This window comes from Myotis myotis, unplaced genomic scaffold, assembly GCF_014108235.1.
Source record: "Myotis myotis isolate mMyoMyo1 unplaced genomic scaffold, mMyoMyo1.p scaffold_m19_p_32, whole genome shotgun sequence".
Classification (NCBI taxonomy): domain Eukaryota; kingdom Metazoa; phylum Chordata; class Mammalia; order Chiroptera; family Vespertilionidae; genus Myotis; species Myotis myotis.
The window spans coordinates 2,031,876-2,044,464 of NW_023416338.1; the positions used below are offsets into that span (position 1 = coordinate 2,031,876).

At 51.7% G+C, this 12,589-nt stretch overlaps 1 protein-coding gene across 2 annotated transcripts in view; it reads right to left on the minus strand.

Moving 5' to 3' along the window:
• Window positions 1-2,134: 2,134 nt before the first annotated feature.
• EPS15L1 (epidermal growth factor receptor pathway substrate 15 like 1) overlaps window positions 2,135-12,589 on the minus strand; it is a 102,187-nt gene continuing 91,732 nt past the window's right edge. For both annotated transcript variants that reach the window (XM_036302467.1, XM_036302468.1), the window contains exons 24-25: window positions 7,623-7,828; window positions 2,135-2,756 (exon numbers count right to left, since the gene is read on the minus strand). In XM_036302467.1, the coding sequence (XP_036158360.1) occupies window positions 2,613-2,756; window positions 7,623-7,828 (350 nt within the window). In that variant the 3' untranslated portion in view covers window positions 2,135-2,612. The remainder of the gene's footprint in view (window positions 2,757-7,622; window positions 7,829-12,589) is intronic.

Consider the following 12,589-nt stretch of genomic DNA (forward strand, 5'->3'; position numbering starts at 1 on the left):
TTCAATTCAACGTATGGTCTTGCATTTATAGGACATAAAGAGCCTCTTTCTGTGTCTTTTCTGGGTACATTGAAAATGTAAAGCAGCAGCCGGCATAAGAAACAAAGCTTTTCTAAGACCAGCCAAACACCGAGCCACCGCCACTGGCGGGTTTTGGGGCTCTGGGCAAATAACTGCAGACACTGCGCCTTGGTTTTCCCATCTGGAAAATGGGCTAACACCCCACCCTCCTCACCTACAAGGCTTCTCTGAGGTTAGAACAAAATGATAGAAGTTGAACAGCTCTGAAAACTGTGAGGTTTTTGCCAAATAGTGTGGGTCTCGTGTTCGAGCAGGGAGCTCGGGCCGCCTTGGAGAGAGGCGATGCGGTCCGTCCCTGCAGGGCCATGGTGGTGGGTGGGGCCCACGGTGCTGCGTTTTCAGGTGTATTCTGGTGGCTCCTCCACGGAAGGAGGAAGCCTTGGGAATCACCTCCAGCCACATTCTGGAAGCTGCTTACTTTTCCAGAGGATTAGGGGCACCTGGCAGATTAGGAAACCCATAAGCCTCACACCAGGCCTCAGACCCGTGTCACTACTCTGACCTTCTCCTCAAAACTGTAAAGGTACCAAGACTAAGGAAGTCCCAGGAACTGTCCCAGCCCAGAGGCACCTCAGGAGACATGGTGACTAAATGCAACATGGGGTCCTGGGACAGAAAAAGGACACTCAGGGAAAACTGAGGAAATTGAATAACATACGGGCTTTAGTTAATAATAATGTCTCAATATTGGCTCCTTAACTGTAACAAATGTTCCATACACATGTACGATGTTTAAAACGGGGAATTGTGCGAGGCCTTATGGGAACTCTCTGTAGTATCTTTGTGATTTTTCTGCAAATCTAAAACTGGGTTTGAAAAGTAAAATTAAAGTGTAAAACCAAGCAAATAAATAAAGTCAGCCTTTGTTATCCACAGGGGATGGATTCCTGGGCCAACACAGATACCAAAACCCCAGGATGCCCAAGTTCCTTATATAAAATGGTGTGGTATTTGCATGTAACCTACATATCTTCTCATATACTTTAAGTTAGCTCTAGGTTACTTATAATACCTAACACAATGTAAGTGGTATGTAAATAGTTGTACTATTGCTTAGAGAATAATGATTAAAAAAGTCTGTATGTGTTTGGTACAGACGCATAGGTCTAGCTACACAGTACATGTCAGCAATAGCATAACATTTCCCCCCAATATTTTGTATCCGCTGTTGGTTGAACCCGTGGATGCAGAATCCGCAGACATGGAGGGCCGACTGTACCTCTCAGAATGATTGCCTGGTTTGGATAAAGCATTTGGAATCAGGCAGCTGAGAGCCACCGTGCAGGGGTCGGCGGTTGTCAACAGCCCTGCCCCAGCTGGAGCAGGAAGGGGAGAGAGCAAGGACTGGGACCCAGACACGCAGAGCACTGAGAAGGAACTTTTCAAAAGGGCTTCTGGGGTCTAACTCCGCTGGGGCTGGGCTGCGTGTGCCCCGTGATTTCCGTCAGGGCTGGTCCTGGAACATTCTGGGCCTGTTTAGTCCTGGCGTTAGCGAATCGCATGGTTTTGGGATTGGAGGTTTCTCTGGATAAAGGCTGTTCGAAGGCTGTGTTCTGGCTGCTTAGATTCCATCTTTATCATCTTCGCCGGAGAGAAGTTGTATTGTCTGCCTGAGGACAGTGAAAACCAAAGCAGGGCCCAGTCTGCAGTGTCCTCAGCAAGTCCTGAGGTCATCCCAGCAGTTATGTCCAAGCTTCTGGAATGTTCCGGGGGAATTCAGCTAGTCCTAGTGGAGAGCTCTCCCAGTCTGCATTTCCGAGCTCATGGTGTGAAGGATGCCCCTCATGTGGATCAAGCCTCAGTGAACTGTATGCGGGAATCTCTTTAGACAGCAGCGAGGTGACAAACGATTGCATCCTTGGGGGACAAGACGACCCATGAAACTTCCAAAACTGGCTTTCTCTGTGGTCCTAGGCTACTCAAACAGGATTTAAAGAGAAACACTCAACCTAGTTCTCCACGTCACTGTGGCTGGTCTGCCTCTGTGACATCACGTGAGAACTTTACTGCAAGGAAAACGGTATTTAAATGAAAGGGAAGAAGAGTCTTTGTGTTTTGTATTAAAATATTTTATATTAATCATTCAAACTTAATTTTTATACAACGAATGCATACATCGCCAGGGATCTGTCTTGGGTCGGGGAGGCGGCAGGGTGGGTGCGCCCTGGCGCTGGTACTCGGAGCAGCTATGAGCAGAGCGTGGCAGGCCAGGAGGCGCCGCCCGCTCCCTCTGCCCGTTCCAGGTGGGGCACTGTCACCGACTGGGCTGTCACAGTGGAGAGGTGATGGCAGTGGCGGTGGCCTCTGCCTTTCCAGGCCTCCCTGCAGGGTGAGCCTCATTTCCTCGCCTGGGACGAGCCGCCCAGAGCCTGAGGCCTTCTGACCAGCAAGTGCTTGACCTACAGTGGCTGTCACATGTCACAGGTGAGACGGGACCGCTGTGCGAGCGTGTGTATATACAGACTCGAGGGTTTTCCTGTTGACAGCCCGCCACGGCAGTCCTGCCCGCGCACGTGCTCGGCTGCCTTTGCCTAGGCGGGCATGTCAGCCTTGCTGAGCGCGATGGCCAGCTCCAGGTCCTCCTGCTCCTGCCGCCGCAGCCGCGCCAGCCTCTCCTGCTCCGCCTTCTCACTCTCCCGCTTGGCCCACGCCAGCTGCTGCTCCTCATTGCCAAACTGCAAAGAAAAAACGCAGGTTGGGTTACATGGCTTGGGAGCTGCAGCCACCAGCCAGGGGTGGGGTGCGTAGGGACAGGGGAGGAGACCCAGAAAAGGCCTGTCAAAGGTGGGCAGGGAGCAGGGAACTGCACGCAAGGCTGGGATGCATGGGTGAAAAACCAGAAAAAGCCAAAAGCTTGTATCTTGGTTGGAGCTGGGAAGGGGACACACATGCCCCGGCCCTGACACCCAGGCTGGGAGGGGTCACATGATGGAGAAGCAGGGCCAAGTCTGACCTTAGCCGCCACCTTGGACCTCAGAGAAACTAGCCACCCGCCCCTGCAGGTACGGAAGCAGGCGACACGACGCATCGGTGTGGGGACACTAGTGCCGGCGGTCCCCCGGGACTGAGTCTGGGGGAAGCCCCTGCTCAGCCTCCTCGGGGGCCGGAGGGGCGTCTGTCTCTAAAAGCAGCTGCGGAGCAGAGGTCAGCTGACCCCCAAGGAGCTAGGACGGCGAGCCTGCAAAGCCTGGGCCTCGAAGGCAGGCTGCTGACGCGGTGGCGACAGGCGCTGGGACTGCAGAGTCTGGCTTGAACAGATCTCCGATTTCCAATGTGCAAAAAGGTCTGGAGGCCAAAAGTGCGGCGACAACGGTCTTGAAAGGTGGCCTCTCCTCCCGCCCAGCCGCTCCGGCTGGCCACAACGGTGCCCTGGCATTTACGCTGCCATTCAGTCCACAAGGTTTTCGCTGTTGGTGTCCTTCTCTGAAAGGTTCCATTTTTAAAAAAACGTTTTTTTCAAACAAGGGAGAAAACGGTTACAACTCCAAGGTGGGTGATTTCAAACCATTTGAGGTCCCTTAGCTCTAAGGAAAGAAAAGAAGAGCCAGATCCACCCGCTTTTCTCCCGGGGTGGGTCCCTGGCTCCCCCGAGGTCCCCGGTAACTGCTCCGTCTCCCAGTGAAACACCTCTGGCCCCGTGGGCCCGGACGCGAGAGCAGAGCTGCGGTCTGTTCTGGGCCTTGGCCTCCCTCCGCCAGAATCTCGGTTCTCAGCACTGACTCTGCCAAGCCCTGGGTGACAGAGATCAAGCAGCAGGCCGGCCCTCTGACAGGTGCCCAGGGGAGCAGACAGGCCGAGAATCCCACTCCACACAGCTCCTGTGGAGGCCCTTGCAGGCCCACCAGGGCAGGAAGTGTGACAGGAATGCACAGCTATTTCTCCACACACACACAGAGTCCGCGTGACAGCCCAGGAGGTGGGATTCCAGACAGATGGCAACACCACGGCCTGGGGAGGGGAGGTGGCGGCAGAGCCCAAGTCCTCAGCAGCCTGATTCTCCTGGGGTTGGGAGCGGGTGGGCTGTCAGCTATTGCTGCAGGAAGTCTGGGTACAGGATAGCATCCAGGCCTCCAGGGTCCACCTGTGCTCTGGGTATGGAGGCTGGGGTGAGGGGCTGGGCTGAGACAGGCTGTAGGCCCCAGAGAAGAGCTGAGAGTTACCCTCGGCTCCTCAGGCCAGCGAGGGGAGGTGACTGAATGGGCAGTTTTGAATGATTCGTGGTTCGATGGCCGATGTGGGAGTGAGAGAGGGCCAGAGGGGGGGATCCGGCAGGGGAGTGGGGAAGGGTGATGGAGGGAGCCTAGTCTGAAGCAGAGGTGTCCTGGCGGAAGAGAGGGGGCAGCCCAGGGGCCTCTCCCCACCTGGCCTGGGAGTCAGCATGAAGTACCATTCTGGGAGGAAAAGTCAAGTCTTTGTCTCGTTGAGAAACTGCCCAGAAAAACTGTTCCCCACCCTTGTGTTTCCACCACTGGGCACAGATAAGCCCCAACACTGTGGGGAATTTTCCAACACCTCAACAGGAGAAAAACAAGGAAAAAACAACAACTGCTGGTGGAAATGGCTCCAGGGTGCTGCTGACAGGAGAGGGAGGCGACAGGTGTACTGACAGGGACCCTGCCCCCTTGCCTGCCAGCGGAGGGAGGAGTGGGGCTGACGAGTGATGCCACGGGTTATCCAGACCAAAGCCTTGGTTCCCGTGGTCCCCGCGCACGCAGCCCGCGTGTCTCAGAGCCGTCTGTTCACAGGTCTGCATGTCAAATGAAACGGCTGACAGAACGTTCCAGGTGCCTCCTGAGAGACTGGTTCAAGGCCAGCTCAGGCCCCACCGTGGAGACTCGAGTCAGGCACGTGGTATACGCGCGCCGGAGAAGCACCGTGGACCGTGACGTCCGAGAGAAAACTGGCGGAGGGGTGTCTGTGTCTCCAGTCAGACGACAGTCCTTCCTGGGCCCCGTGGAGACGCCGGAACAAGCCTATTGTCCAGTCCTCTGACCTGGAGGCGTCACGATGGCCAGGTCCGGATGCCAGCGGCAGCGCTGATCTCCGTATCACTCTGGTGCCATCATGGAGCTGAGCCACACAGTGGGCAAGAGGACGCTGCCCCTCCAAGACCCCTTCCCGAGGGTGCCCGCTCGGGAAGAACGCTCTGCGGTTTTGTCATTGATCCCCGACTCCTGAGGGCCAGGTGCCATTCCTCCAGGGGACTGACGTCCGCATCCCGAGACATCTAACGGCACTGCCACCACCGCACCCGAGGGACACTCTAGCTGCCTCCCATTAACTCACTCCACAAGGCAAAGCTTGCCCCCCGACATTTGCTCTGCTCTCAATGCAGACTTCCGGAACAGTGCCGTCTTGCTAACCTATAAACACTACTTCCCAATAAACACATCCGCATTAGACAGAAAGGCTGGTTTTTAAAGAAATCTCGGAGAGGTTTCCCGTGAACAAGCACAAGTCACCCATTGATGGAAACTTGGGACTTGTAAATTGGAGGGTTCTAGGTGGCAGAGCTGGGGTGCCAAAGGGGGACCACATATATGTATGACATTGGTGCCTGAACTCTAACACGAACCAAGCTACCTTTGCAGAGGTAACACCATGTCTTGGCGGCACTCAGAACATCTGATCTGAAAGTCACACTGCCAGTCTGCTGGGCGGTGAAAGACCCCTCAGTTTTTACTGGGGAGCTAAAATACACCAGACAAACCCCTTTGGCCTTCTTTGAGTTAGCACAAATCCAGGTACAGTGTACCCTGAAACCACAGGCTAAGGGGCTGGACCCTCGACGCCATGAACATGCAAAGACATCCTGATTTCCCAGAGGGAGAAGGTTTTAACATTTTTGGACCATGGTATGACCAAGGGGAACAAAATGTCTCTCCTCCACCCATCCCATCAGAGGGGGGCAGAATCGCACCGATTTCCAGATTTCCTCTGGAAAACCTGGGGCATCCGAAGCGGGAAAGGTGATTTTAAACAAAAAACAGAGCTGCAAACGCCACTGGGCAGAATCAGATTCCCCACCTGGAAACGAGGGTGATTAAATACTGGGAGTGTCTTAATATCAAAGTTAACATGTTAAACGTGTTCTGGAATGACCAGAAGTGTGGAGCCAAATGATAATTTAAAACCTTGGGTATTTTTTTTTTAATGTTTTCCAAAACCTAGCCATCGGGAGGGTGCAGGGTCCACAGGAAACAGAGTTATGCGTTTCAGAAAGAGAACAGTCATTTCTTCAAATTGCCATTCAAATCCACTTACCCCTCTGCCCTGCCCAAAACAGAGTACCTGAGTCCTGCATGAATGGCTCTATTTTTTTCATCAGCATTTAATATTTTTTCCACTGAAAAACAAACGTGGTCCTATTCAAAAAACCGTAGATAAAGCAGGTTTTGTTTCTGGCTTTTATTAACAATGTCTCCATTTGTACACATCCACAGTGTGCACAGGCTGTCAACAAAACTGAGCTAACTGCAGCTGTAAAATATTCACAGGTCGCCAAGAGCCAGGAACATAGCAGCGTATTGGGCAGCTTCAATAAGCCACAGGATAGCTGGGCACGAGGTGGGTCTGGAATGAATCGGGCGTTCACAGGGCACGGATATGGACAGCAGAGGTTGTTTTAAGAAGGATATTCTAGGAGTCAAGCATCTATAAATAATGCACGTCACACCTAACCAGAAAACAAGATACTTGGCAAATCTGAACGAAGAAAACTTAAAAAAAGCAAGAAAAGAAAACGTGGGTGCCCGACAGACAGTAAAACCAATTCTGGGAAGACGAACTCTGAATCTGAGAACAAGATCTTTGGATACTGATGACGGTGCCAAAAACACCAAAAGTGACAGCATTTATAATCTGGAATCTTTTTCATACCAAGAAATAGCCAGACTTCTGAAAAGGCACTTGAATTTGCTTAAATAGCTTTTGGAGGGCTTGGGGTTGGGGTGTTTGTTTGTTTTTTTGGCAAAGGGCTTCAGAGTGGTTGTTCTAGGCTGTATTTCTCTTTTCACCAGAGCTGGTAACTGAAATAAAAGTTTTAAAAAAACCAAACTGCTCTTCCTTCATGCACCCGCCTGGGTCCTTCACTTCGTACTTGCTGCACAAAATGCGCTGAGGAGGGACAGTTAGAATTCTTGCACAGAGACCCTTTGGGGACAGCGAGATCCTAATGTAACTTTTGCAATCTTGCTTTAACATCTCGGCTTCCAAAAGTCAATGAACACAACAGCCTCCGGGCGAGAGAAACAATACAGAGGGTCAACCGGGACAAGGAAAGGGAAAGAGAGACCCATGGGGCGGCCACCAGCTTGGGCCACCATGCTGGAAGGACATGTGCCCTCATCACAGAGTATCCAAACCATAGCACTTTTTTTATTGAGAAACATTTTTTTCTTACAGAAAGCAGCAGTACAGAATAAATAACACAGTTGATGGCATGAGGTACCAGGAAACGTAAGCCAAAAAAAAAAAAATAGCCCCAAAGAAGCTGCAAGCGGAGGGGTGGGAGTGGAACGGAGGCGAAGAACTCAACTTACAGAGGTGAAGTCTGCAAAGCCCAGGGAAGAGGCTTTAGAAGGCTTAGCTGAAGAGGAGGGAGCAAATGGATCTTTTCCACTAAACGGGTCCCCAAACCCCCTTTTATTTTGGAACGGGTCACTGCTGTCAGCCCCGAGCGGCTGGAATGGGTCGGGGGAGTCGGGAAAGTCTGCAGAACCGAGCTGGCTTACAGGTGTACTTTTACCTGGAAAGTTCAAGAGACAGAAAAAAAAAAAAAAAGAAGAGAAAAAAGAAAGACAAGTTACTAACCACAGACAGAACAGAGTCCATGAAATGGGGTTGCTGTGGGATGAACTGTGCCCACCCCTGTCCCACCAACTCATGTTGAGATCCTCAATCCCAGGACCTCAGAATGTGACTGTATTTGAAGAGGCCTGGAAAGAGTAAGTAAAAATGAGGTCATTACATAGGCCCTAAGCTGAATGGTGTCCTTATAAGAAGAGATCAGGAAGACACAGGGGTAGACCTGTGAGGACACAGGGAGGAGGCAGAGCCGAGAGAAGCCTCAGGAGAAACCAATCCTGCTGACACCTTGACGTCACACTTCCAGCCTCCAGAACTGAGAACAATAGATGTCTATGGTGTAAGCTGCCTGGTCATGGCAGCCCCAGCAGACGCATACGGGGCAAGGAGGTCTGCCCGGTGACTGAGCAGCAGCTGAGAGCGGGACCTGCCCACAGTGGTCCGCCTGCCTTTTAAGTCACAGTTTAATGGCACGCCAATGCCAATAAGCTGTGCCATTGTTCACGGTCTTCTATGCCGTCATCCAGGACAACGAGCTGGCCACTGGGATGGAGAATGGAAAGCCTGCAAGGCTAAAAGTATATTGGTTACAGCTTTTTACAAGAAAACTGCATCCCCTCACATGGAGAGGATGTTTAGCTCTGATGCCTGGCAGGCAGTAAGCAAGCTGTATGTGAGACTGAGGGATGCTACAGGCCCCCGGAAGTCAGAGCCAGGCCAGCTGGGTACCCTTTGAACCCCAAAAGGAAACGGAGGACTCCCAACTGCAGCTCTGCTCTGCCAGAGATGCTCAGATAAGGGTGGGTACCTCCCCCAGTGTCTGCAATTTCCTGTCCAGCTCCTGTCTCGTCTCCTCCAGTCCTCTGCACCTCTTCCCACTGAGAGTAGCGCCATGTGTGAGGGTGGCAGGGGAAGCGTCCGGGGGAGGACATGCAGCAGGTCCTCTTTGGGGTGGCTGGCTCAAAGCCCTGAAGAGTTGCCTTGGGGACAGCCCAGGCGGTGGCACCATCCGAGGCTTGATCACAGACACACGTCCTCACACGGAGCACACTGGGAGGGTGTGTGTGTAGGTGTCCTGGAGCACCTGTAGCTACTTCTGGGCCGAGGGAGACCGGCTCTCATGTGTACACGGTGCCAGTGTAAGGACACCACACCCATGGGCAAGGGTGCCCTGGGAGACAGCGTCCAGAGGGATGGAGACACAGGGAACAAATGCTGACCTCCTGGCCTGGCTACCCCTGGTCCCCTTTCCACAGCCATTTCCACTGCCCTGACTGCCCTGCACTGCCCAGGCCGGCTAGTCTCTCACACCTCCACCTCCCCTGGCACCTCCCTTGGCCACTCCTCCCCTGCAGCCACCCCCACTGCCTTGACCACCTCCCATGGCACCGACTTCTGTCCTGGTCTAGCCTCCAGCACACCTGAGGGCCCCCGAGGGTCAGCTCCATGTGGGTGGTGGAGCTCAGCACACTATAGATGCCAACAAAACCCACCCTATCCCTGGTTCCAGCCAGGGATACATGGGAGCCAGGGACTCAAGGCCTTTGGTGGAACCACTCTGAGAAGCTAGAAGGGACTAAAGGACCTCTAGCTTCCCTCCTCTGCAAGAAAGAGCAATATTCACTGGTACACTCTTGGGCTAATTTTTTTTACCAGAAACTAAAATGATGATGGACTAAACAGCAGAATTCTAACCCAGGAGAGGGCAAGAGCTGCTGGAGGTGGGCTGAGAGCCCCAGGGAAGGGCACAGACTCTGTTCCCGGCAGCAGGTCCGGGGCAGCTGCCTGACTTTTGGGGCATTCCTTGCAAGGTCTGGCTGGTCACAAAGAACAGATGCCTAAGCAGGATAAAGAGGTCAAGCCGATCCCAGCCAGGGGTCCGAGTGTTCAAGTACATCGCCCGCTACTGTGTTTTTCTTCTTTTTAATTAAGAACTTCCTCCCTTGGTTTGTTTTTTTGTTGTAGATTTTTTTAATTGCTTTTGGGGGTGTGGTAAGAATCCAGCCTGCTGGGATTTGAAGCTGAGGTTTCTGACAAGCAGAGATGAAGGGGAGATGAAAAGCATCGTTCACATCAAGAATTGCTCACGCCTGGTTTGGCTGGTGCCGAAACCGTTGTTATTTAGAAATCATGACTGTGTTCATATGAAACCAGGGCACATCAACTGCTCTTGTTTTCAGAGGGGGGGAAAACACAACGGTTTTTTCTCGGTCATCTGTTTTTGTGTTTCAGCACAGGCTGAATTATTATTGTGCATGACACTTGCAAAGTGGGGGGTGATGCCAGTTCGGCTAACACTCTGCTTGTGACCAGAGGCTTTCTGAGGAGGACACATGCCAGGACAGCCCTGAACCCAAACTTCTCTCTCTGTATCCCCACTTATTTTTAGCAGCTACACTTTTAAAACATTCTGGGTCTAGTTCCTGCTTTTACATAACCACTTCTGCTAATTCCTTAATCGTTTTCCGATTTTCTGAGGTGTAGCTTATCTCAAACGGGACAGAATAACTTTAATTTGCTTCCGTGGCCCTGAGCACGCATTGCACAGTTTTATGCCTTTTCATAGTTCCAAGCACCACGAGAAAGGATCATGACTGATGCAGGTTTCAGAGAAGAAACAAAAAATCTTTCAAAAATTGGCACAAAAGCTAGCCAGGATGATGCCTGGCACGCACGGTTTGGTGTCATCTTCCTAGATTTCTGCCCAGGGAACCACCGGCCCCCGAGTGTAGCAGAAGGCGATGACCAAAGTCAAACGAAATAGAGACCCCTGGGGGCTGCAGGCTGCTGACTTGGCACCCACAGCGATTCTCCAACACTCAGAGTAGTTTTCATGAACAAGAGGAGAAGGACGCAAGATTGAAGAGAAGGCAAAATAGGGCTTATTTCAAACCGCAGCAGTTTCAACAGTTACCCAAGCGGTGCACCGAAACCGCACACAGGACTGCCTTTAGCAAAAACAATATGAACCCGATGGTTTACCACAGTGTGTGCTGTTAAAAAAAAAACTCAGTGGCCGGCTCCACCCTGGTAGAAATGTCTTCAATGCTCCTATTTCTTAACTTCTCGAGACCTGAGAGCCCCCAGGGCCGGGATCAGCCAAGTAGCCAGGATCAGGGCAGTGACTCCAGAACGAGTTATTGGCAGCGAAGCTCCCAGTTCTGCTTTCCCAACATGCTTTTCAGGAAACCCTGGCCGGGAAGGGTCCCTGAGAGACAGTGCATGGAAAAACAACAGAACACAAACACACACTCTGCTCTGTCCCCCAAACTTCAAAACACATGAACACTGAGAAGTCTGAACGAAGACGGATTCTCTTGTTCAAAATTCTTAGGAGGAGAATGATAGGTTTTGGACGATTTAGGATCTCAACATATCTGATTAATAAAATATCAAAAATACACAAGTGTGACTGTATTCATTCCAACCTTTCCAACCAGACACTTGCTGAATTCTATTTATAAAATTCAGGGCTATAGTTGGAAAATGCAATTCTGCAGATGAGAGATAAATACAAAAACAACAGAACAAAATAAAAAAATAAAAAACAAAGGTTTGTGGTCAGGACAGCTACCCCACCTCAGCTATTACCCTACACAACACAGGACGTTCTCACAACTGCCATTTATCCCAACATGGGACGTCCACACAACTATCACTCACACTACACAACATGGGACAGCACACAACTGTCACTCATCCTACACAACCTGGGACTTCCATCCTACAGGGGATCCTCACACAACCGTCACTCATCCTACACAACCTGGGACTTCCATCCTACAGGGGATCCTCACACAACTGTCACTCATCCTACACAACCTGGGACTTCCATCCTACAGGGGATCCTCACACAACTGTCACTCATCCTACACAACCTGGGACTTCCATCCTACGGGGGATCCTCACACAACTGTCACTCATCCTACACAACCTGGGACTTCCATCCTACAGGGGATCCTCACACAACTGTCACTCATCCTACACAACCTGGGACTTCCATCCTACGGGGGATCCTCACACAACTGTCACTCATCCTACACAACATGGGACGCCCACACAACCACCAGGCTTCTTAGAGTCACACCACAAGGAGAGCTGTGGCTGGGGAGGGGGCTCTCCTCATTCCTGTGGCTTCTCCCTTCCCACCCCCACATACCAGCAAAACAGAGTTGAATTGGGGGTTGTGGGGAGAAAGAGCGTACCAGGCTGTTCAGAGCACGACGCTTCAAGTTCAAAATCGCTTGGGAACTTTACTGAAAAAGATTGCTTTTCACCAACACGGATCCATGTTTGCTCTGGCTCCCACTATGGTGGGCCGTGGAAGGCCAGGATGCACAGGACCATCTCGCTGGCCTGCAGGTGAGGAGACCTGCAGAAACAGCCCTGCGCTCACTGCTGCACATGCAAGGAGAAGGCGAGCGGCAGATCAAAGCTGTGCCAAGTAGCAGAGCCCCGCGATAAAATCTGAGGTCCCACCATCACAGCATTGAGATTTTCCACTAAAAATATTTACCGAATTTTAAGAAAATCGCTTAATGCATTGAAGGGAACAGGATGAGGTTTGGTTCTGAATTGTTGAGAAAAGCTGAACAAATATTTACTATTATCCACTGGGCTCCCTACAACTGGTGTGTTTCCATCCTCTGGGAGGGGTCTGGGAGGTCAGAGGTCATGGAAATCTCACAGGGTGAGGAGCCCA